This window comes from Bubalus bubalis, chromosome 1 (assembly GCF_019923935.1).
Source record: "Bubalus bubalis isolate 160015118507 breed Murrah chromosome 1, NDDB_SH_1, whole genome shotgun sequence".
In the NCBI taxonomy this organism is placed as follows: domain Eukaryota; kingdom Metazoa; phylum Chordata; class Mammalia; order Artiodactyla; family Bovidae; genus Bubalus; species Bubalus bubalis.
The window spans coordinates 124,961,011-124,985,544 of NC_059157.1; the positions used below are offsets into that span (position 1 = coordinate 124,961,011).

Here is a 24,534-nt window from a genome sequence, read left to right on the forward strand (position 1 = left end):
GAGGGAGAGCCACCGTCCGGCCCCTCGACCCTCGCGCCGAAACCTCCAAACCCGAGACGTCTAGCCTGTGAGGACCCCGAAATCTGCCGGACAGCGGGAAAATATTTTGGCCTGGAGGGCTTTTTATGGCCCGGAGGAGGCAAAAGTCGTGGAGAGCTGACACCGAGTCCTCCCCTGCTACGTAGCAGTGGTAAAGTCCCCAGCTCAAATTCCGAGAATTGAGCTCTGTTGATTCTTAGAACTGGGGTTCTTAGAAGTGGTGATGCAAGAAGTTTCTAGGAAAGGCCGGACACCAGGTGATTATTGCTGTTGCTGCCGCCGCTGCTGCTGCCGCCGCCGCTGTTGCCGCTGGTGCCGCTGCTGCCGCCGCTGCTCATGATCATTATTTTACCTTTTAATTCTTTTTTTCTGCTCTTGCCAAATGCTTTGGCTCCAAGTTTCCTATGTGTATCTATTGATGTAAATGTATATATTTATTTATTGTAGCTGTCAGGTGTTAAAATAAATGCCGAAGATTAGTCCCACGTCTCTCCCACTCTAGGATGTAGATTTTTATATTTTTATTATTTTATTCTTGTTGTCTTTGAGTGAATTGGCCGGTTTGGGGAGGCTTTGGCCACCCTCCCTTGTGTTGTTTTGGTTTTTGAAGAGGAGGTGGAGGAGAGGAAGGAGGGGAATTAGGGGGCGGCCGGAGCAGAAAGGACGAGACAGTGCTTGGGGGGTGATTCGGGCAAGTCTGGGGGCTGTCTGGCCCCAGACGGCGGAGAGGACGCGCGCTCGCGCTCTCGCTCTTTCTGCTGCTGCTTGCGTACGGCTTGTGATCTCGCTGGATTCGTGCGGCTGTGTTTTTTTTTCCCCCTCTTTTCTCGCTTGCAAACTGCCTTCCTTGCTCCCTCGCTCCAGCCTCGCCTTTCTTCCTTCCCTCTCCTTTCCCTCGCCTCTCCTTCCTTCCCTTCTCCGGTCCTTCTTGGTCACTCCGGGAGGCGAGGAGGGAGGCTGCCCTTTCGCTCGCCCCGCTGGCTCCCTTCCACCGGCCTCGGTCCTCTAGATTCCCCACCTCCGAGCCGAGATTTTGGAGGAGAAATGCAAGCGAACTCCTCGTGGTTATTTATTTTTTTCCCTTCATAAACCCAGATGAAGTGTTCCTTTCTGAGCCGCGATCTTCCTAACGAGATCCGAGCGTTTTGGTGTCCCCTTCCCCTGCGTTTTGGGGGAGGTTTAGCTTGCCTGGGGGCGGGGATGTTGAATAGTTTGGAAATCATTCTTTCTTGGTTGCAGTCTAGGGAGTCGGGAACCCCCGCGCGCTCCCTCTCCCGGTCCTGGGGAGAGAGGCTTGTGGCGGGATGGGGATTTGGGGGTGGGGGTGGGAAAGGGGTGCGCGTTTGCACCTGCGGTGCTGTTCAGAGTGCGGGGACTCTGGGAACCTTCGCAGGACGGCCCAGCCAAGCGGGAAGGTGGCGGGATTTCTGGCGGTCGCGGTGTTTGTATTTTGGGCGCTGCGTGACTCGGTGTTAGCTCCCAATGGCTGTTTCCCCGCTTTCCTAAATTTTTATTTTTCCCATGGTGCAAGCTTTGTGAAAACAAACAAAACAAAAACTGCGGGTCGGAGTAGCGGCGTCGTCAGGCTTCAGATTCCCGAGGTCCTTGCACAGGGCGAAGGAAAAAACAAACAGCCCCAGCCCGCGTTCCTACGTGCAAGACCCGGGAGGAGAGAAGGGCACTTTGTGGCCCTGGCTGGGAGACTTGGCGCGGGAGGAGGGGGCGCGGGCGCAAACGGGAGATCTTTGTGAGTGATTTTGCAGAAATGGATTGCGAGGTTGGTTGGATTTGCAACCTGTAGCTCTCATCCAGGGAGTAGGAATGGGGGAAGGCGGCGGCGGCGGCGGCCGGGGGCGGGAGCCGGTAGGGAGTCTGAGCCTCGGAAATCGGCGGCGCTGGGGAGCCGCGGGAGCGAGGGGGCCACTCCGCTGCCGGATGTAGTGACCGTGGTAAATGTCTTGAGAACTGTAGATTGCGTTGCCGTTATGATGCCGTGTTATTGGAACTCTGGCCAAAAATGGAACTCGTGTTGCAATAATTGAGTTTTTAAAGCTATCCCATGGAAAACAAGTACACAATCCTACAAATTAAAAAAAAAAAAAAAAGCTTGAAAAAGATCCTGTTTATGTTGTGCCCCTTCTCGAAATGTTTGTCTTGGTGGTGGGGGTCCTGACAGCTGAGCCGAAGGAATGGCCCCAGACTGGGCGCTCAAAGTCGAGAACTGTTACTGGGTCCCTGACCTCTTCTGTGAGCTCGCCATCCCCTCCAGGAAACTGATTTAATCCTTTCGGATTTTTTTGTTCAATCAGTTTATAGTTTCCAGGAGGAATATCTTGTAATGCGCCCCCCCCCCCCACCAAAGTAAAGTGAGTGTCAGTAGATGCTTTTTTTTTTTACTGTCAAAAAGGAAAAAGAAAATGGGGCAGGAGAGAAGGAACCAGGGAAAGGGCTGTTTAGAAATACAGTTTGTGGCTCAGAGCGATGCCACTGGCTTCCTCTACAGAGACTGCCAGTTTCCCTTTTTCTTTGCAAGGTGTGTGTGGTTTTGATAAATAACTTAAGAAAAAAATTAAGAGGGGGGCCGGCAAGATCCGTCAGGAGACAGGTATCTATTTTGCTCGCTATTTACTACCAAGAGCCTTTGGCACTTGAACAGAACCTCGTAAATCTGCAGCCCAAGTTGAAGTTCATCTGGCCCTAGTCCACACGCTATTCCTGGAGGTAGCAAACATGAGCTCAAAGGAACGAGGTGAAATCACATTCTCGCTTTAAAATATATGCTTTTTTTTTTTTTAAAGGAGAAAAGATAATGTGACTCTGGGGGAGGAGGAAATGGAAAGGGAGTACCAGGAGATGGGCATTCCCTGCCTTAAATGACTGTAGTTGAGTTTTGAGGCCAAAATAGAAGCCTGCGGATGGGAAATAGTCCCCCCTCTCTCCATTTATAAATAGAAGTTTCCAATATCCTACTTGGAAGACTTTCCAATACTGCAGGCCCAACCATTGACTGATTTTAAGGGTCTGTTGATAGTGACCATAAGGCTATCTGTTTGTAAAAACAGAGCAACTTGAAGGAGAAAGCAGATAGAAGTGGGAATTCTCCAACTAGTTATTTCCTCTATGCTCAGTTTCTAAGGGTTCTACCCCTTGCTTTCATGAAAAACAAATGTCCCATTTTTATTCTGGGTTTGGGACAGGAATGGGACAGTAAACTCTTCAGCTATCGTTAGCTGAGCCTTAAAGAGTTCCAGTTATTGGTTGAGTAAATGGTAGCCATGACTAGATGTCAAAATTCTTCCTTCCCTCTCTCCTTTGCTGGGTAGCCACACTCACAACCCACTTTGTTGTGAAAAATTCAGATTCAGAGGAGGTGGTGCGGCAGCGCCACCCCTCGGTGGATGAAACTATCTATTTGCAAAAGTCAAATATTTGAAAAATATTGTGAAATGACCTTATGAGGATTTTTTTTTCTTTAGGAAGGAGAGATAAAGCTAGCTTTTTAAAAAGTTGATTTCTCAAAAGGAGGGAGAAAAACGGTTTTCGAGCTAGGATGGTGTCAAAATAGGCAAAGTAGTTCGAGAGTGTGTGTGTGTGTGTGTGTGTGTGATGGGGGGAGGGTTGCCTGGTTGGCTTTAAGTAGGCGAGTTTTACAGGCGGAAGTAGCGCGCCCCCCCCCCCACCCCGCCGCCTTGGACTTGACTTCTCTGGGCACCCGAATTCTGCTGCCTGTCTGATACTGAGATAAGAAGGAATGTTTTGGTGTAAAAAAAAAAAAAAAAAAAATACTGACTGGAAGTCCTGTAGTTTTTGCTGGCGGTGGAGATGGTGTCTGTGGGGGGTTGGTTGGGGAGGGAGGGTTGTGGATTGCCAGGGGCAGTGGCAGGCTGATCTGTAGCCGGTCTGGAGACCTCTGGGAGTTAAAGTAGTGTGGCGCGTGCCAGTTTCCTGCACTGCGCAACAAGTGGGAAAGCTGCCGCAGTGATCGGAGCGAGAGTGCTGGGTTGTGGGAAAGCTGACCGGTTTCTCCTCGCCCCACTGGAAGCCAGAACGGCTCCTCCCTACCCTGCCCGCCTCCCACTCCGAGACCACAGCCCCACCAAAAGACCAACTCGTCCCCACTCCCCCATCCGCGATTTAGCTAAGCGCTATAAGACTGGGTGGGACCCTTCTTCTGCCCTTGGCCTCCAAGGTCTCTTTTCTCCGTGGGAATCAGTTTGTACCCGACTTTTTTGGTGGTCGACAGGATTTGGCAGGAACCTCTGCCAATACTGCCGAGTGCCATCCTGCTTTTTGAAGACAAGTGCATTCTTTCTTTCTGTTCCCAATACATTTAGGGCTGGAAAAATCTACGTATAATACACGCACTCAGCTTCAGATATTGCGTTGTGGTTGCTAGAGGTGTGAGCATGGGGAGAAACGAATTACCTTCTGTAAATTAAAATGTTTTCCTGCTTTGCCCTATGGAGGCAATCCCCTCCCCCTAATACACCACAACAGCAGAAAGGTGGGGGGCAGTCGAGGTGTGGAAGGCTGTGGTCGCGCGGCGGTTTTCGGACGGACTGAGTCCGCCACCTAGTGGTAGGTCTTGGCGGAGTTCCCCGCTTTGGGCATTAGACAGACCGCGTCACCTTCGGGTCCCCAAGTATCTCAACCAGGTGCTAGGACTGATGGAGGGCACCCTCCAATGAGGATGACATCCAACCTCCAAAGTTTTGGTAAGGCGGAGGAAAATTGGAAGGGCTGCGGATGCTTACCCCATTCATGTCGATCAGCGACGGGCAGATATCTGCATCTGCTTAGAGAACCAAAAAGCACCCCCTTTTGAAAACACTGCCTCCCAGTTGCTGTGGCCTTTCCCGGGGCAAAGTCTACAGTGGAGGGATACCACAAGGGCTCTAGGACATACAGCTCTTTACAGTGAGGAAACTGGCTTGATGTGAGGGTTAATGGGGAGTTAGTGACCTAACCGGAACCAGATTTTAAGCTTCTGGATTCCAGGTCAGTGACTTCAAGTCAAAGGCGAGTTTGTCTTCGCCCCTTCGAGGTAGCTGAGAAAAAGGAGCAGAAGGCAGAGGGAGCCATAATTTTAACCTCTTAGGTAACCATAATGGGAAAGAGTTCCTTCCCCAGATTTCTCCGAGCAACTTGTTTACAAAGTATGGCCCAAGATTTTCCGTAACAGACTTTGAAAAGCCCACTGAAGCGCTGAGGGGTGGGAGCATCAGATCTTGGGGAGGGGGGGTGTGCGTGTCAGGGCGTGATTAAAGCCCCGTCCCTAAACTTGCAGAGATTGCACCTCACTGTGTCGGAGGCTCACATTTGGATCCTGAAATAGCTCTGACCACCCCACCCCCCACTTACAAACTTTGCTTAGTGGATTGGCGAGAAATCAGTTGTGTGCGTGGGTCCTATGGACAGGCAAAGTGTAATCCACAACAGCTTCTCAGTAAAGTTTTCTCGCTTGGAGTTCAAAACTTAAGATGGCAAACGCGCGTCCGCGTGCTGGCGGCCCCTAGCGACCACTGGCGCGCACACCCGCGGGAGAAGCCGTTGATTCCACCGCCCTGGTCAGCAGGAATCAAGTTCTGCCTCTCCCACTTCGGGAGCTGTTGCAGGCCGCGTTGGAGAAACGCGCCTCTGTTCGGGTTGGAAACGAATCTGGGGACGTGTTTGAAGAGCGGTCAAGTTTGACTCATCGTTTTCCAAGGACAGTTAGTGCCTTCCATCTTCATTAACGTGAATAAAGACCTTGGCTGACTTCTGTCCAGATCGGATTTTTAAAGGCATTGTTTGCTTGGGGAGATCATGCTTCTGCCCTCCCCCGCCAGCCTTTTTGCAAAGGCCGAGCCCGCTCCAGCCAGGATGGCCAAAATATCTTTGCTCGTGTCTGTTGGCATTGACTGCCGGCCCTTTCTGGAAGGCAGTCGCGAGCTGGGCGCCCGGGGAGTGTCCCTTCTGCAGCTCCTCTTCAGATCTTGATGATAAAACACATCCCTCTATTTTATTGCATTTCCTAGAAGCTTGCAGGCTTGCAAGAGCGCTGTTGGCAGGAAGTGTGATAGAAATGAAAGTCAGGACATCATGTCCCTGAACACCTCCTCGGTCACCCAAAGCGACTGCAGAGGCCACCACGTTATCAAATTCACTTTCATCTACGGTGTTCAAACCCTCCCGCCCCCCAGACAAAAGCGTGAGGGGGTGTTTCTCCCCCAGAACAAAAACAACTCGGCGGTTTGACCCTACCCCCACCCCCGTCCCAACCGCCGGACCCCCGAGACTAGACCCGGGCGGCTCCTTAGCTGAGACGCTGCGGAGAAAGGGAACGCTGCGGCCAGAGCCCTGATGCGGGTTCCACTGCGGCGGCTCCGGCCTTATTAAAATGCCTCGTCCCTGCCTCTAAAGAGTGCTTTGTACTTCCAGATTCTCCTCTGGATTTCTCAACGAGTTATTGGAGTTATTAGATTACCAATAATCCAAAACCCGACCGGGATAGAGAAAGGGGGAGGGGGAAAGGCTTTCTCCAAATCCGGAGACTCAATCTAAACTAGGTCATTAGAAGGAGGGGCGGGGCGACAACGAGGAGTCTGTTTTAAGCCTTGATGGAGGGCTCTCTCTAGTGTCAGGCAGCGGTAAAACAGGATTAGGTTTGAGCTCCCGGAACCACGGGGACTCCTAATTTCCAATAAATGCATTTAATTTTAGCTTCCCTTCCTAGATTCTCATCCCATCCCGTGTTAAATTGCAGCCTTCGCTTTCACCTTTATTCTACCCGGCGAAGGGATGAGAAAGTGGGATTTTATGAGGCCAAAGAGGCCCAGTCTTTACTGACCCCGCTCCGGCTGCTGAGGTGCCGCGCGGCGCAGTGTGACGCTACCCGCCAGTTTTAGGACTGCGCTGCGGCCTAAGAGGCTGCATATTTCGCCTCCCTACCACCGGGTCCCGCAGGTGCCTCTTGGAGTCCGATGCTGAGACCGATTAGGAGATGGCGCCCGGGGGTTCTAACTCCGAGGAAGGCCCGGGGAGGGCAAGGCAACCTTGGCGCGCCCATGAACGCGCTAGAGTTTGAGCCCAAGGCTTGTGCCAATCCTGACCTTTTTAATCTATGGTTTCAGAGAAATCGGATTCGGAAATTTCGAAATCTAGCCAGGCTCGGCCTGGCAGCTTCTATTCTGGGCGGAAATCGAGCTGAGCTGGGTTCTCCTTCTTGCCAACGTAGGCGGAAGGGGCTTTCGGTTTAGTTTTCCTTCAGCTCGGGTGGGGCGCGCTGGATGGAGACCCTCAGCTCTAGGGACTCCATCTTTTTGACTTGGGGGGCCTCGACCGCCCACTCCCTTTCAAACGAGGGGACGGGATTGGAGGGGCAAGCAAAGAGAAAGAAAAAGACGCACCAGGCAAACAAACGCCGTAATGGAGCAACTTGAAGTCAAGCCTGGGATAGAACGTGAAATCCTGGCTTTCAGACCCGGCTGTGCTACTAACTTGCCTGACTTTCCCTGTTTAAAAAATTGTTGTAGGGGAAAGGTTGGACTAGGTGAACTCGAATAGACTCCTGGACCTGGCGCGGACGAGGGATTTAGGGGAAAGTGCGCCGTATTCCCCGCGAGCCTCCCCGGGCGGCCCCCCCTCGCCGGGTGAATCCCCGGCGGCCCGAGCGGCGCAGGCAGCGATCCTGGCTGCCGTCGGGGCCGGCAGCTTCCTGGAAAGTTACTTCTCGTTGGAGCCGGCGATAGGCAGAGAGTGTTCTGTGAAATCCGCTGAGTTGAGATCGACTGTGTTCCGGGAATGAGAGGGCTGTGCCATTCCCCTCACTGCCCCCTGCCTTGACGGCGTAACAGGAAAAAAAAAAAAAAAAAGGCACACATAATGTTAGCTACCGAGGTGCACGAAAAGTTTTACTTGAATGTAACCAAATTCACGGCTATCGCCGGGGCTCCGCCGCGCCCGTGGGGGGCTTCGAGGTGGACGCGCCGCGGTGCAGGCAACACGCCCGGGGGTGGGCGGTCCCTAGCAGACAGGTACGGTGTGATGGGGGTGGGCCAATCTGCGGATCTGCGCCGGCTTGCCCGGCTGCAGGGCTCGAGTTTGTGCCCTTGTGTGTGAGCAAGAGAAGAGGGCCACCTCTGGAGGTGGGAGGAAAAGGATGGGATCTTTTCATATAGGCTGGCTTAGCCCTTCCCATCCGTTGTCTCTCTGCCTTTCTGTTGTCTATTCTACCTTTGCCCCCCCTCTTTTTTTTTTTTTTTTAAAAGGGAAATTCCCTCGTTTTTCATCAAGCCCTTTAAAGGATCTGCCTTCTCAAGGTGCCTCGTTTACACAGGGAAAGCGCCAAAGGAGAGAAAGTGTATGGGGGTGGAAAAGACCAGTCTAACTTTCACTTGGTGGTTACTGCGGCTGGTGTTGTGATGGCGTCGGGAAAGGTCTGGGCTCTTGCAGATGTTAGTTTCTTCTTGACACCTCTGCTGTCTTGGTTGCTTCTGTGGAAGGAGTCTTGTGCTGACATTGGTGGGATGGCTGAAGCTAGTAGGCAGGGTTTCTTCCGGGCTTTGCTTGGAATTAGTTCTGAGATCCTGGATAAGACTTATCTCATGGAGCCTCACTCTCCTCCCAGTAAATGGTGGCTATTATAAGGATCAGACACAAAAATGGATGATAAACAGCTGAGTGGTCTGTGAAAAGCAAACCAAATTCTAGTGGTGCTCCCACACCTGCAGCATATAGAGGGTGGCATCATTGCCCACACCCACCATGACTAACATACTCACTAGTTTGGGGGGTTCCTAAGATAAAGCTAGCTTGGAAAGGAGTGGACTTAATAAGGGCAGGGGCCTTAGTGTATGTGAGTTATTTGGTCAAGCCAGGCCAAGAGGTTTACAGTGGAAAGTGCCCAGCCAACAGCCTGACAGACAGTGGACCCAGGGGGATTGTTTGTTTGTTTCATTCCGCATCAGGAGTGAGTCATTGCCACTTGTCAAGGTGAAATGGCAAATCTGCACTTCCTGTGGTTCCTAGAGTCTGTGTGACTGGAAATCCACAAGCGAGAGGGTGGTTGAAGCTGGTTAAAGGACAGCCTTAAGTATTCCAGAGTTGTTGAGGGATCTCTTCCGTAGGGGAGGAGGAGAAGGTTTATAAATAAACCTCACATGTGTCTGCAGTATTCCTTTTCCAAGGACACAATCATTGAACTTTGGTTAGGACCCATTCCGTGTATCTTTCTTTGCCAATCCAAGTTCGGATGGGGAGAGGAGGAAATAGGTTCTTTTGTCTTTTTCTGTCCTCTCCCTTTCCCCATTTCCTTCTCGCCTCCACTCACTCACATGCACACATTAACCTTGAAGCCTATGAGATTGAGTGACTGGCACTTGGGACCACAGAGAAATGTCAGAGTGTTTGGTTACAGACCCAAGGAAACCTCTCATTTTAGAGTGCTCATTTGGTAAGACTCAGCTGCCTGGAATGGGGGCAAAGTGTCTGTGTGGGGGAAGGAACTTAAAAATGAGATTCACCCACATCAGGGTGCTGTCTTGCCTGTTCTACAGCACGTAGGCTGATTTGGAAAGGGGACAAGAATTTGAGCCAGAAGACCTAGGGCTGGGTCACTCACCATTTATGTGGCCCAGTATGACCTCCTTGGCCTCGGGCCCCTTTACCCGGAAAATAGCTCTGAAAAGCTACATGTTAAAAAAAGACGAGTTGGGGTAGGGTTCAGATATTGTTTTGTTTCTGCAGCCCACATGTGATCATAAATGAGTCTTTCACCTAGACTTTAAATGATTTGTTGTAGAGAAATCAATTTGGAGAGGGTCCGTGTTTCTTGAGTGCTCCCTGGCCAGTTCTCAGCTAAACCACACAGTTAAATCTCTCACCAGCAGGGGGAAGCACAAACTTGGAAGTTTGTGGCACTATATCTGATCTTAGACCCAGGAGAGATGGGATTGGAAACTTTGAAAATGAACAAAAGAGTAGATAAACCATCTCAGGTTGGATTCTGCACATTCCTTATTTAGTCTTAAGTGCTTCAGACAGTCAGGAAATACTGCCTGGTAACTCAATTTTGTCCTCTGTAAACTAAGGATAAAGATTGACCTTGTTGGTCTTGTGGAATCATTCTAAGTTTGGAAGATAGTATTTTAGCAGGTTTTGAAAAGCATCCAGAGTTTTTAGGACCCTGAAGGATCATTTCATTAATATTGAAAGAATCACTTTTCTTATTTTTTTCTTTCCCATAAACTCAATTACACTTGGATGGCATACATTTTTTACTTTGAAAAAGGAATTAAATGTGTGTGTGTGTGTATGTAATTAACGTATGAAATTGTATTCTGAGTACTCAAGGTAAAAACATTATTATCGTGTAGCTTCGGGTGCCTGTTGTTTCTGTAAGAGCCGGCCGAGCTGGATAAAGTGTTTGCTCACTTGTGGTAAAACCGCACCAGCTGGCAGGCTGCAGCTATCAGAGTAAAACTAAATATGTGTGTCCTAAAATAAGACTATAGTGGACAATCTTACATTCATTAAATCAATTTCTGCTTGGTTTTCTCTTCCCTGCAGGTTTTAAGCAAAATTTTGGACTGTGAATCAAGGCACTGGGTAAGTAAATTGAATTATACACTTTACAGTTTTGTGGACAAACTGTTTCTTTTGAATTTGCCAGTGCATGTGTCTCTGTGAATGGTGCCACCTTTCTTTAGATGAGAGAAAGGACAGCTGATTGCCTCTCCTTCACACCCCCCCACCCCACCCCTACTCCTTTGCCCCTGCATTTGACTGTCTTAACACTGTCATGTGACCAGGGCTTCCCTTACTTGTTGCTTGGTTCACAGTAATTTTGCTGCCTACTATGCACCAGCAGTTCTGACAGTTGCATTCTGACAATTCTGAAGCTTAGCAGGGGAGAGACAGATGGTGGCTAGGATGATGAGATGAGATACTGATGAGAATAGCTATGATTTTTGAGAATCTAGTGTGGACCAGGCACATATCTCTAAGTTTTACCACCGCAGAGGAATTAGTACTCCCCATTTGGGGAAACTGAAGCCCAGACATCGTAAAACAACCTGTTCCAAGTTATACAGCCTGCGAAAGGTATGGTCCACGTGCTAACCTTCAAAGCATGCTTTCTCTCCCCTGTCACTCACTCACTGCCTCTCAATGCTGGCGGCGTGTTTGGTATGTGGAAAAAACGTTCAACAAATACTCATTCCCTTCCTCTTTCCCCTATAGGGTTTTCTATTAACAAGTCAGGTAAAGATGATTATCTCCTAGTACAGACATGAAAAGAAATGCCCAGAGGTGGGCGATGAATTTGTTCAAAAGCAAACACAAGGGAGCAGGCTGAGCCACCTGCTCTCACACTCCTGGTGAGAAGGAAACAGGTTCTGGAGGACTAACAGGATTTTGACCTTTTCTTTCAGGTGAAGAAAAATGGCCTCGCCGGCTGACAGCTGTATCCAGTTCACCCGCCATGCCAGTGACGTTCTTCTCAACCTTAATCGCCTCCGGAGCCGTGACATCTTGACTGATGTTGTCATAGTGGTGAGCCGGGAGCAGTTTAGAGCCCATAAGACAGTCCTCATGGCCTGCAGGTAAGGGGTCTGGAAGTAGAAGGCAGAAGATGGATATAAAGGGAGCGAAGGTGCTGGCTGCCAGGGTGGAGGGTGGAGGCCTCTTGCAGTGTTTGGGGCCACATCTCATTGTCTCTAGGTTCCCAGCACATGGCCTGGCAGAGTGGGTTCCCAGGCAGCAAATGAATGAATACACTTTTAGAAAAGAAAGCGTTTCCATTCTGTGGGAATAGAGGGAGAAGAAATCAGATCCTGTCTCCAGAAGAGATGTGTTTAGGGCAAACGGAATGACTTCAGTGAACCAGTGGGGAAAAAATGAAAAGTGAAAGCGAGTTTTTAAATATTTCTAGCAAGTTAAGTTGAGATCTTTTGCTCTTTTTTTCTGATTGTATTTATTTATACTATGATTATATTTCCGTGGGTGTTTCAGAGAATATCTAAGTTGGTGAAAGTGAGCTGGCTAATTCTTCATATTTGTCAAGTATTTCAAATGTTCAGAGCAGTTTTACATTCTATCACCTCCCTGGATTTTCAAAGTGGCCTGTATTATGGATGGCATGATTAGCTCTATTTTATAGATGATAAGATGAAGACGTTTATAGGTGAGCTGACGTAGAGTCAGGAATCTTGATTGCAAGTAGAGGACATATAGAACATCTACAACAAGCACCTTTAAAAAAAATAGTGGAAAGGTTTATAGAGAGTTAAGATAATAGATGACACTAACCAAATGCTTACTGTGTTCAGGTATCAATTTGTCCCCTTTACATTTTCATTCTTGCCACAAGGGAGACATTGTCATTCCTGCTTTGCAGATAAGGAAACCAAGGCGCAGAGAAGTGAAGTCCCTTACCCAAGGTTTCATAGCTACTTACTAAAGTCTAGTAACTCTAGCTCATTTCTGGCAGCATGCTCAGGAAGAGTAGAATCCAGATGACAGTCCAGAATTCTGGCCTCTCCCTGCATGCTCTTTCCTGAACCTGACATCATGGTACCAGGAGGTATAGCTTGACACTGACTTGGCTCTCCTGGGAGTATTGACCTTGTGATGGACTTTTAGAAAACAATCTATGGACTTTTAGAAAATTAGTAAACTATAGATATAGGTATCATTTTATTTGTTTGTCATCAATACCCAATTTGCTTCTAAAAAATACAAAAAGATTTTTAGAATGAGGATAATGTGGTGGAGCAAGAAAGGAAATGCTTATCCCAAAGATGTAAACTAAAAATAGTTACTGCAAATGAGTGCTAAATTTAACTCTGGTAATCTGTGCAGTGAAGACCAAAAAGAATACAGGTTCTGTGACTTTGAGAAAATTACTTGACCTCTTTGATCTTAGTTCCCCCATTTGAAAAGGGAGAGAAGGATATAATCTATCTTATAAGGTTGTGAGGAACACAGGAGAGTAGATGTAAAGTGCTTAATGACTCTCTGACATTGAGTAAACTCTCCATAAATGGCAGCTATTGTTAATTGGCATGGAAGGTCCAGAGCTAGGTCCAGGGAAAAGGGGCTTAGGGCCCCTGCTAACCATAATTGATGACAGTTTCTGTAATTGACGTCTGCTATAGTGAGACATTCCTTTGTTTTACAGTGGCCTGTTCTACAGCATCTTCACAGACCAGTTGAAATGCAACCTCAGTGTGATCAATCTGGATCCTGAGATCAACCCGGAGGGGTTCTGCATCCTCCTGGACTTCATGTACACATCTCGGCTCAATCTGCGGGAGGGCAACATCATGGCCGTGATGGCCACAGCTATGTACCTTCAGATGGAGCATGTTGTGGACACTTGCCGGAAGTTCATCAAGGCCAGGTGAGCTGCCACCCAGATGGAGGCCTTGGAGATGGAAGGGACCACAAAAGATCAGTGACCCTTGATAAGGCATGCACGTAGAAAAAATAATCCTCTGTGATACGCCACAGCCTACTTTCCATTGCTTTTGCACACTCCTGCTATTCAGATACGCCATGTGCATCCCCACTTCTTGCGTCCTTCCATTCACTTGATTGACCCTTTCCTCCCACCCATCCTGTTGACCACGCCCAATGCCAACTTCTTCATTGTGCAGTTATCACTTTGCTCTTTCCGCAGCTGTTCAGTTGTTTCCCAAAGCCCTTTGTATTCCTGTTAGACTTTGCTTCTCTTTCACTATTTGCATGCATGTTTTAGTTCTCCTTTAGGCTTCCATTGTAACTATTTACATACTTAGTTCCCCCACCAGATTGTGGGCTGCTGTACTCATCTCATATGTCACTCTGCTCCTAAACGAGAGAACGTTTACTGAATTACATTGGGTTCACTGGGTCTAACCCCCTACCTGGGATCTGGTGAGATAGGACGGTCATTGAAAGATGAGAAACCTGAGAGCCAAAAAAGTGAAGAGCTTTGCTAAGTAGAACAGACACTTAGGCCTTGACTTTTGTAGAATCATTTGATTCAGCTTCTCTAGGGTGATCGTAGCCCTTCTCCAACAGAAAGGTTTCCCGCCTCTGTTTGAACATCTCCAGGAGCAAGGAACTCATTGTTCCCAGAACCACGCAGTTCTACCTTGGACAGTTTGAAAGTTGAAATCTGGTTCCTTTCACCTTCATTCCTTGGTTCTAGCTCTGTTAACTGCGATCACACGGAGCTGGCCCACTTTTCGCCCACGTAATGTCCCTTCAAGTACAGGCAACTTGAGCTCTTTGTCTCCTGTGGGTGATAATGGTGGCAAGATCATTTATAAGGGCTTTCCCTGGGTCCAGCCTTGTGCTGGGAGCGTTCAGTAACTAGCTCCAGGTCACAGAGCTGCTGAGTGGCACCACAGGGACTAGAAACCAGGTCCTGTGGCTGCAGAGCCAGGGCTTCCCACCCTGGCACCTGCTGTCTCTTCTCCAAAAGGAAACTTCCCTATGACTCCAGGCATCTTACAGGTTGAGTTCCTTCTTCACAAGCACCAGTTTGACAATGACCCTCCAAACATGTGACACCAGCATCAAATAAATACTTCCTTCCCTGAAGCTCACGTTTCACATGTGTAAAATGGAAACAATAATGCCTTCTCAACCTTCCTTGCAGGATTCTGTAGGGATGAAATGAGATAAGGGCTCCAAAAGTTTTCCGTTTTATAATAGCAGAATAATTAGAGATTCACAGGTATACGAACATATGGGACTTACACAAAATCACACCTGAACAGGCACTGATTGTGCGGCTAACTCACTTAGCTTCTCTGGGCTAGATTGCTAGACTTTTAGCAGAACTGCCTTGTAACTGCAAGTGTTTCCCTAGTCCAGGGCCACGTTGCCTATGTCTAGCTGACCCCCACGCCTGTGTGGGTTTCATAGGCCAGTGTCACTTGGAAGGTTCTGATTAGGAGGCTGGGGTCTTCTCTCTGTTTCCCTCCTGCAGTGAAGCAGAGATGGTTCCTGCCATCAAGCCTCCCCGTGAAGACTTCCTCAACAGCCGCATGCTGATGCCCCAGGACATCATGGCCTATCGGGGCCGGGAGGTGGTGGAGAACAGCCTGCCACTGAGGAACGCCCCTGGATGTGAGAGCAGAGCTTTTGCCCCCAGCTTGTACAATGGCCTGTCCACACCGCCAGCCTCATACCCTGTGTACGGCCACCTTCCGGTCAGCAGCTTCCTTTTCTCTGATGAGGAGCTCCGGGATGCCCGGATGCCTATAGCCAACCCCTTCCCCAAGGATCGGGCCCTCCCCTGCGACAGTGCCAGGCCAGTGCCCAGTGAGTACAGCCGGCCGGCCATGGAGATCTCCCCCGGTGTGTGCCACAGCACCATCTACTCGCCCAAGGAGGCGGCTCCTGAGGACGCGCGGAGTGACATGCACTACAGTGTGGCCGAGGGCCCCAAGCCTGCTGCGCCCTCAGCCCGGAGCGCCCCATACTTCCCCTGTGACAAGGCCGGCAAGGAGGAAGAGCGGCCCTCCTCGGAAGATGAGATTGCCCTGCATTTCGAGCCCCCCAATGCACCCCTGAACAGGAAGGGTCTGGTTAGCCCACAAAGTCCCCAGAAGTCTGACTGCCAGCCCAACTCTCCCACGGAGTCCTGTAGCAGCAAGAATGCCTGCATCCTCCAGACCTCTGGGTCCCCACCGGCCAAGAGCCCCACTGACCCCAAAGCCTGCAACTGGAAGAAGTACAAGTTTATCGTGCTCAACAGTCTCAACCAGAACACCAAACCGGAGGGGCCTGAGCAGGCAGAGCTGGGCCGCCTTTCCCCTCGAGCCTATGCTGCCCCGCCAGCCTGCCAGCCACCCATGGAGCCTGATAGCCTTGACCTCCAGTCCCCAACTAAGCTCAGCACCAGTGGGGAGGACTCCACCATCCCACAGGCCAGTCGGCTCAACAACATTGTCAACAGGTGATCAGAGGCAGTCGGGACTTGGGGCCAGGGATTATCTGAGCAGGGTTCTGGACTCACTTCTGATGGATGCAGAGACTGTGTTCTCTTGCCTGAAATGCTGAGTGTACTGGAGGTGTGGGCTAAAGCCTATTGACTGAATTAGCCTAAGTAAGGAAGGTCCTTAAGCTTCAGTGTATTTTCATAGGGAGAGAATTTCCCCTCCGTGGTAGATGAGCATTCCAAGAATCCCAAGCTCCTGAGGTCTTGGTCTCGGTGTGGCATGGGGCATCCTCCTGCTGTCTTGGACAGAGGATGGCCGTGGACTGTAGCACCGAAGGGAGGGAACTGAGCCTGGGAGTGAGGTTTGGGCTCCGTGTGACCCCATCAGTGATCTCAGTATGTCCGCTGTTTGAAGGGAGGCTTGGGGATAAGTAACTTTGTGGTTCCTGATCTCAAGTGGCCCCTGGGCTGCCCTGAGCACAGGGAAGAGGGATGCATGGAGGCCAAGAGGAGGCTCTGCCCTGCTCTATCTGCTGAGGCCCTTTCCTCCTACCCACAGGTCCCTGACTGGCTCCCCCCGAAGCAGCAGCGAGAGCCACTCGCCGCTCTACCTGCACCCCCCCAAGTGCACGTCCTGTGGCTCGCAGTCCCCGCAGCATGCAGAGATGTGCCTGCATGCTGCTGGCCCCACGTTCCCCGAGGAGCTGGGGGAGACCCAGTCTGAGTACTCAGATTCCAGCTGCGGTGAGTCCCTTCCCTGCCCTGGCTGCTCCAGAGGTTTGTGTGTCTATTCAGTGATTGGAAGGAGCCCCTCATTGGAAGTCCATTGGCATTTAAATCACCAGCCCAGATTCCCACTCTTGGAGACCTTATGTAGGGAATGAGACTGACCAAAGCAAGGGGTGAAGAATCTGAGTTATTCTTGGGGAATAGAGAAGGATCACACAGCTCTCTCAGCTTCCTTCCAGCAAAACTAGCGATGGGGCTGGCTACCACTAGCTTCCAGAGCCTTCTCAGGCCCTCTGGACCCAAACTGATTGTATGCATGTTAGTTCACCTTGCTAGACTGTACATTCTAGAAGGAGAAGCATCTGCCTTATTCATGCTTGTGTTTTCCACAGGGCCTAATGAGTCTAGCATGGAGTAGGCACTCAGTTAATATTAGCTGAATTTGATTCACTGAACAGATTGTTAATTGACATTTTTGGATAGTTTGTGATTGGCACCCCCAGTTTTCCCCTCTTCCCCCAGCTCTGGCTCCAGTAGGGTAGCCCAGTAACACTTCTTTTAGGGGTAAGTCATCATGATATGTCATTTCCAAATTGTTAAGACAAAAGAAAAAGATGAGTTCCTTACACTGAGAGGCTTGGCACAGGGCCATGAGCCAATAGTTGGGAGAGCAGGGAGGGACTGTCCCATCCTGGCTCCCTGGCTGTTCACTCTATACTCCAGTTCTTTTTCTCTGGGCCTCTGTTTCTACTTCCACCGTCATCTTTTGTCTCCCTGTCTCAGAAGTGCTTGGGAGACATGAAGTCTAGATGGGTGCAAGGGAGACCACAGTCATTGTTAATTCCTCCTTCGATGAACTCAAAGTATTTTTGACTCTGATTCGTATCTTACATTCCTGTGATGCTTGATGTTATACAACATGCTCCTGTGAGGTAGGCAGGACAGGGGTTTATTATCCTGATTTTGAAGATAGAGACACAGACAGAGGCAGCCTTACCCGAGGGCTTCTGTGCATGAATGTAAGCTGGTACAGGCCATGTGGGTACCTTGGGTGTGAGTTTCCCTTTTCTACCTTAATATTTGAATCTGTCTCCTTTCTCAGTTCCATGACTGAGACCCTAAACACTAAGAAAGAGGGAATTCTCTTTTTCTGGGCTCCCTTTGCTCTGGGCTCCCATGAACAATGGGCAGATGGGGCCCTGGGGGCTCAGTTTGGCCCTGAGGCTGGCTCCAGAGGACAGGCCATGGAGCCCCACCTCCCTTTCTTGACGTGCTGACCCTGGTGTTCCCCTCACCCTCCAACAGAGAATGGGGCCTTCTTCTGCAATGAGTGTGACTGCCGCTTTTCTGAGGAGGCTTCCCTCAAGAGGCACACGCTGCAGACCCACAGTGACAAACCCTACAAGTGTGACCGCTGCCAGGCCTCCTTCCGCTACAAGGGCAACCTCGCCAGCCACAAGACCGTCCACACGGGTATGGCTCTGTAACCCATCCCCAAGCTCACCAGGGTTCCCCGGGGCAGAACGGGGCAAGGATTCTAGGGAAAGCAGCGTGGGGCTTTGGGGCCTAGTGAGGTGAGGCAGGGAGCAGGGATTTTCCTGGCCTGAGTGTAGGCCTGGCCTGTCACGTCTTGGCTTAGTGACCCAGCCACTCTATGTTCCCTTTGTCTTTCCTTTGAGATGCTCTGGGTTGCTTCTCCACCTTCACTGGGGTCAAAAGTGTTCGTCTCACTGTACAGGGGATGAACCTTGGCTGAGAGAGGCAGAGACAGGTTGATTTTTATAAACCAGAAAAACGCTAAAGCCTCTTCGGTCTCTCCCAGGGCTGGTTCCTTATCAGCTTACACCAGGTAGCATCTCATAACCTGATTGTTGTCCAAAGTTGCCTCTCTCCTGGAATTTTAAATGGGCCCATTATCCCAGAAACTTTCCATGAAGGAAGACGTGGCCCTTCTATTGGTTTCCTCTGTCTGAGCATCTACTCCAACTCAGGCCCCACCTCTCTTGCAAATAGAATGCAGCTGTAGTTGCCGCAAGCAGAAAGGAAAAGCATGTTTTTTCTCAAAGACAGAAACTAGAGCAGCCTGAGTGTTACCTCTCTGAGGAATGGGTTGACTGAATCAGCCTTACCCTAGCAGAGCCTTCCTGAGTCATCTCAACTCACCCCTCGGGTGCCAGAGAGGGAAACTGAGGCCCAGAAAAGGCGAGTAACATGTCCACATCCTGAAGTTAGATCATCCTGATGACAAAGCTGGTTCCTGGGACCTCAGTCCCTCCCTGACCCATGCCTGACATTGTCTCTCCTCCTCCACATCGCCACCTGCTTCTTGACCCTGGTCATGGGTGAGGTGTGCTGATGTGTGTGTGAGAGAGGGGTGGCAGGCCCCTGACACCTCTCTCTGACCCCTTCCAAGGGAAGGAAAGCCGAAGTGGCACAAGGAAGGGCTAATTGCTTTGCAATCCAGGGCTCAGGGACTGTGGAAACTTTCTCTAATTATGGCTTTCCTGTTCTTCTCTCTGCAACAGGTGAGAAACCCTATCGTTGTAACATTTGCGGGGCCCAGTTCAACCGACCGGCCAACCTGAAAACCCACACCCGAATTCACTCTGGAGAGAAGCCCTACAAATGCGAAACGTGCGGAGCCAGATTTGTCCAGGTGAGCAGGGGGCGTGGGCCACGGACCCCCAGCCAGTGTGCTGATAAGAGGCTTCAGGGGGTCTGAGCCCACCTCGACCGAGCCTCTCAGTTTGTTTGCTCTTCGGTCTTCCGTGCAGGTGGCCCACCTCCGTGCCCATGTGCTCATCCACACTGGCGAGAAGCCCTATCCCTGTGAAATCTGTGGCACCCGATTCCGGCACCTTCAGACTCTGAAGAGCCACCTGCGAATCCACACAGGAGAGAAACCTTACCATGTGCGTAAGCCCCTTGTGGCCACTGGCTGGCCTGGGAGGGGCGGGGAGGTGGGGGCTGGGGCCACAGGGCTGTTCGTGTCAATCTCAGGCATGTAGTGGGAGGACCACTGAACTCTCATGGTCCTAAGACCAGATTTCAGTCTGATTTTCAAAGACAGCCAGCTTGAGGTTGGCCTGAGTCTGAGTTTGTTGTTGTTGTGCTATTGCTGAGTCATGTCCAGCTCTTTGTGACCCCATAGACTGAGGCATGCCAGGCTTCCTTATTCTTCACTATATCCCAGAGTTAGCTCAACTCATGTTCATTGAGTCAGTGACGCTATCTAACCATATCATCCTCTGACGCCCCCTTCTCCTTTTGTTTTCAGTCTTTCCCAGCATCAGGGTCTTTTGCAGTGAGTAAGCTCTTCATACCAATCGGCCAAAGTATCGGAGCTTCAGCTTCAGCATCAGTCTTAGTTTGCTCATCTTTAAAGTGAGGGTATTGGGCTAGGTAATCCAGGCCTTAAGAAAGAGGTCTGGACTGTGGTTACATAGACATCAGAGTCATTCATTCCTTCTACAAACACTTACTGAGTGCTTCCAGCTGTCCCTAAACTGGGCTAGATGTCTACTTCAGACGAGCTAAAGTGTTTGAAAAGGAGCAGTCACAGACTAGGAGGGGAGCCAGAGAAATGTGGTGATACAAGGGAGAAAAAAACTAGAGAAAAGACAGTTGCAAATGACCAGAAGTAAGAGGCCATGATCGGGCCACTGGAATCACAGTGTTCTAGAGTGTCTTGACTAGCTATGGCTTATGGGTTAATTTTTGAAATCCCACGAGCTAATAATGGTTTTTATACTTTTACATAGCTAAAAATAACAATAATGTTTTATGACATGCAAGTTATATAAAATTTAAATTTCAACGTCCATAAATAAGGTTTTGTTGGCACACAGCCAGGCTCACTTGTTGACGTAGGTCTCTGGCTGCGTTCACGCTACAATGCAGAGCTGAGTAGTTATGTCAGAGAATGTCAGGCCCACCAAGTGTGAAATATTTACTGTCTGGCTCTTTACAGAAACAGCTTGCTGATCTCTGCTGTAAAGTGGAAAGATACTGGCCAGGGAGCTGAGATATCTGCATTCTTATTTGGACTTTGGCAATGACCCTTTTTAAGGCTGTGGGCAAACCCTAACCCTCTCACTGGGCCATAGTCTTCTTTGTCTATGAAATGATGAGAATGAGGTAGATGAGCAGGTTTCCAACTGTGCTTTTTCAATCTCTGAGGTTCTGAAACCCTGCAGGGCAGGACTGGAATGATATAGCAGCCTCTTTCCCTTTCCAGTTTCCATTTAATTTGAAGAAAAGGGTCCCATGTCCTACAAGTGTAGAAACTACTGTTATAGATGAGGCTGGCTTTGCTGAATTTATGACATCTCTGTAGGTAGTGATGGGCACAAGGATGAATAAAGGAATGGTTAACCCATATCAAAATGTTAACCTGAGAAGGTGGTTATTTTCATTTACTTGTTTATCGCTCCTTGAGTGAATATCTTCTCACCTGATTTTGTTCTTGGGCAAATTAATTATCTTCTCAGTACCTTAATTTCCTCATCCGAGCCTGATAATAGTGCTTACTTCACACAGTTATGTTAAATTAATGGATTCCCAGAAGTGTTCAGAACAGTGCTTGCCGCATAGTAAGAGTCCAGTATGTATTTGCTGTTATAATTATTTGCTGGACATGTAGATACACAGGATATCAGAGTTGAGCGACCTTCAGAGTGTAGACTCAGTCCCTTACAGAAAGGAAAGCCGAGGCTCAGAGAGAAATGCCATGCTCAGGGCACATGGGAGTGGGTAGCACAGGTATGAGGGGCCCTTGTCTCCCAAGACTGGGGCTCCTTATACTCACTGCACACCTGCTTTATTTTTTTCTAAGTTTATTTCCATTTTTACTTTAAGACATATTCTCTATATGAATATATTTTATTACAGTTTTATTAGAGAATAGTTTTAGCTTTGTAGAAAAGTTGCAAAGATAGCACTGAGATACCATATGTACACAATTTCCCCTGTTATTAAGTCTTATAACTAGGGTACATTAACCACAACTAATGAATCCATACTGGGTATGTTATTATTAACTAGAATCCATACTTTACTTTCTTAGTTTTTACTTGGGCTCCCCAGGTGGTGCTAGTGGTAAAGAATCCTCCTGCCAATGCAGGAAAGGCAGGTTCAATCCCTGGGTCAGGAAGATCCCCTGGAGGAGGGCATGGCAACCCACTCCAGTATTCTTGGCTGGAGAATCCCATGGACAGAGGAGCCTGGTGGGCTATAGTCCACAGGGGTCACAAAGAGTCAGACACGACAGAAACAACTTAGCAGCAGCATCGGTTTTTGCCTAAAACATTTTTCTGTCTCAGGATTACATCAGGGTCCCACATTACATTTAGTCATCCACTTTATTTTTAAAGAACTTTTCCACTAAAATTATTATCACCCATTTTTGGAATCAAAACAAGAAACAGCTTTACTTGCTAATGCCTTGTTAGCTGATCTGAGATCTATGTATGCATATGTGCTCAGTCACTTCAGTTGTGTCCGACTCCTTGTGACTCTATGGACTGTAGCCTGCTAGGCTTCTCTGTCCTTGGGATTTTCCAGACAAGAAAACTGGAGTGGGTTGCCATGCCCACCTCCAGGGGATCTTCCTGACCCAGGGTTGAACCCAAGTCTCTTCCATTGGCAGGTGGATTCTTTACCACTAGTGGCACCTGGGAAGTCCTCTAAGATGCGTACACTAAGTTAAAGGAATATAACTGCCTTTTAAAAGCATATCAGAGATTTCCAGAATTTTCACTTGCAAAATTCAGACTGTTCTAATCCATTTGTCCAAATATATTCAGATGTATTGCATGATTGCCTAAGAGGTATATTCACAGGTACTGGGAGGATTACAAAGTTTAGTGAGAAGTAGTCACCACTGTCAAAGCGTTCTGCATCTGAGAAGGATGGTAATTCTGGGGATGCTAAGGCTTTTTGGCATTAAGTGGCAAGGCTGGAAATCTTACAGAGGTCAAAGGAAAGGAATTATTTTCACCTTAGAAAGATTCAGGAAAACTTTAAAAATTAGAAGAGTTTGCATCTGAACTGCATTTTTGGTTTAGACTTGAATTTGTTGAGTTAGAGCAGGGAAATGAATCTCAAGCAGGGGAAGAACATGACCAAGACTTTGGAAAGCAGGGAAGAGACATTTGCACAAAGTGTCCCTTGCCCACTTGTCCCTTAGCAGAAGCCAGCATTCCTGTGGGCTTTCACCTGCCCACAGGAGGGAAGGGAAGAACTGCCCCATCCCTGGAAGGGAGAATCTCCTTCTCAAGGTCCTTGAGTAATGACACGTTTCCTGAGCAGATGACTTAACAGTTTGCCTCTGGTTCTCCCCCAGTGTGAGAAGTGTAACCTGCATTTCCGTCACAAAAGTCAGCTCCGTCTTCACTTGCGCCAGAAGCACGGTGCCATCACCAACACCAAGGTGCAATATCGCGTGTCCGCCACTGACCTGCCCCCGGAGCTCCCCAAAGCCTGCTGAAGCATGGAGTGTTGATGCTTTCCATTCGAGCCCCTTTTCGGAATCTACCCAAAGGATACTGTAACACTTTACAATGTTCATCCCATGATGTAGTGCCTCTTTCATCCACTAGCGCAAATCCTAGCTGGCGGGGGCGGGGTGGGGGGAGGGGCGGGGGACGGGGCGCCAGGGCAGCTCCCCTTCCCCCACTGCCGTAAAACTTTAAGAAAATAATATTGCTTCTTCTCCTATGTGTACGGCGAACCATGTCAGCAAAAAGCAAAATCATTTTATATATCAAAGCGGGGGAAGTACGCAAAAGTTCTGACTTGACTTAGTCTGCAAAATGAGGAATGTATATGTTTTGTGGGATCAGATGTTTCTTTTGTATGTAAATGTGCATTCTTTTAAAAGAAGAGACTTCGGTATGTTATCAAAGAGAGGGCTTTAATTTTTTTAACCAAAGGTGAAGGAATATATGGCAGAGTTGTAAATATATAAATATATATATATAAAATAAATATATATAAACCTAAAAAAGATATATTAAAAATATAAAACTGCGTTAAAGGCTCGATTTTGTATCTGCAGGCAGACACGGATCTGAGAATCTTTATTGAGAAAGAGCACTTAAGAGACTATTTTAAGTATTGCATCTGTATAAGTAAGAAAATATTTTGTCTAAAATGCCTCAGTGTATTTGTATTTTTTTGCAAGTGAAGGTTTACAATTTACAAAGTGTGTATTAAAACAAACAAACAAAAAGAACAAAAAAAGCTGCGGAAGGAGAAAACGTGTAGTTTTGTTCTAGTTTTCGGTTTGTATATACCCGTACAACGTGTCCTACGGTGCCTTTTTTCATGGAAGTTTTCAACAGGGGACGACTGCGCCATCCCTTTTGGACGTGTAGGCAGACACAGGGACTTGGAGTTGTCACTAACTAAACTCTCTTTGGGAATGTTTGTCTCATCACATTCTGCGTCATGCTTGTGTTATAACTACTCCGGAGACAGGGTTTGGCTGTGTCTAAACTGCATTACCGCGTTGTAAAATATAGCTGTACAAATACAAGAATAAAATGTTGAAAAGTCAAATCGGTTTGTTCTGGATTTTTTTTTCCTTGTGCTGGAGTCAGGACTTGAATGGGTCTGGTTCCCCAGCTCTTCACCTGGGTGGGCAGTGCTCATGGAGGGCAGGGAAAGACTGAGGCTGGGGTTTGCATCTGGTTGCTGGGCAGGGCCCACCTTCAGCTCTTGGAAGAAGGATGGACCGCAGATGCCAGATTCTGCTCATGTGGCGCCCAGGTCGGGGATTTTGAATGGACCTCTTGCTTCTTATCTCTGACTGGTTCCCTCCTCTTTCTGTTTTTTTTTTTTTTTTTTTTTTT

At 48.7% G+C, this 24,534-nt stretch overlaps 1 protein-coding gene across 3 annotated transcripts; it reads left to right on the forward strand.

The window, feature by feature from the left end:
* The first annotated feature begins 34 nt into the window (after positions 1-34).
* On the forward strand, positions 35-24,241 carry BCL6 (BCL6 transcription repressor). 3 transcript variants are annotated; one of them, XM_006068967.3, is made up of 10 exons: positions 35-296; positions 10,588-10,626; positions 11,451-11,621; positions 13,199-13,420; positions 14,999-15,970; positions 16,512-16,696; positions 17,987-18,154; positions 19,207-19,337; positions 19,456-19,593; positions 23,025-24,241. In XM_006068967.3, exons 3-10 carry the CDS (start codon positions 11,461-11,463, stop codon positions 23,166-23,168), a joined length of 2,121 nt encoding a protein of 706 aa, XP_006069029.1. In that variant the 5' UTR covers positions 35-296; positions 10,588-10,626; positions 11,451-11,460; the 3' UTR covers positions 23,169-24,241. The 3 variants fall into 3 exon arrangements, with proteins under 3 accessions (XP_006069029.1, XP_025142435.1, XP_006069030.1); XM_025286650.3 differs by lacking the exon at positions 35-296 and adding an exon at positions 1,995-8,054; XM_006068968.3 differs by lacking the exon at positions 35-296 and adding an exon at positions 8,070-9,472.
* Positions 24,242-24,534: the final 293 nt, after the last annotated feature.

Excerpts from the sequence above, each read along its gene's own strand:
- BCL6 (XM_006068967.3), top strand. The coding sequence starts at position 11,461 with ATGGCCTCGCCGGCTGACAGCTGTATCCAGTTCACCCGCCATGCCAGT. Across the intron at positions 18,155-19,206 it reads CCACAAGACCGTCCACACGG|GTGAGAAACCCTATCGTTGT; the intron begins GTATGGCTCTGT and ends TCTCTGCAACAG. Across the intron at positions 19,338-19,455 it reads GCGGAGCCAGATTTGTCCAG|GTGGCCCACCTCCGTGCCCA; the intron begins GTGAGCAGGGGG and ends TCTTCCGTGCAG.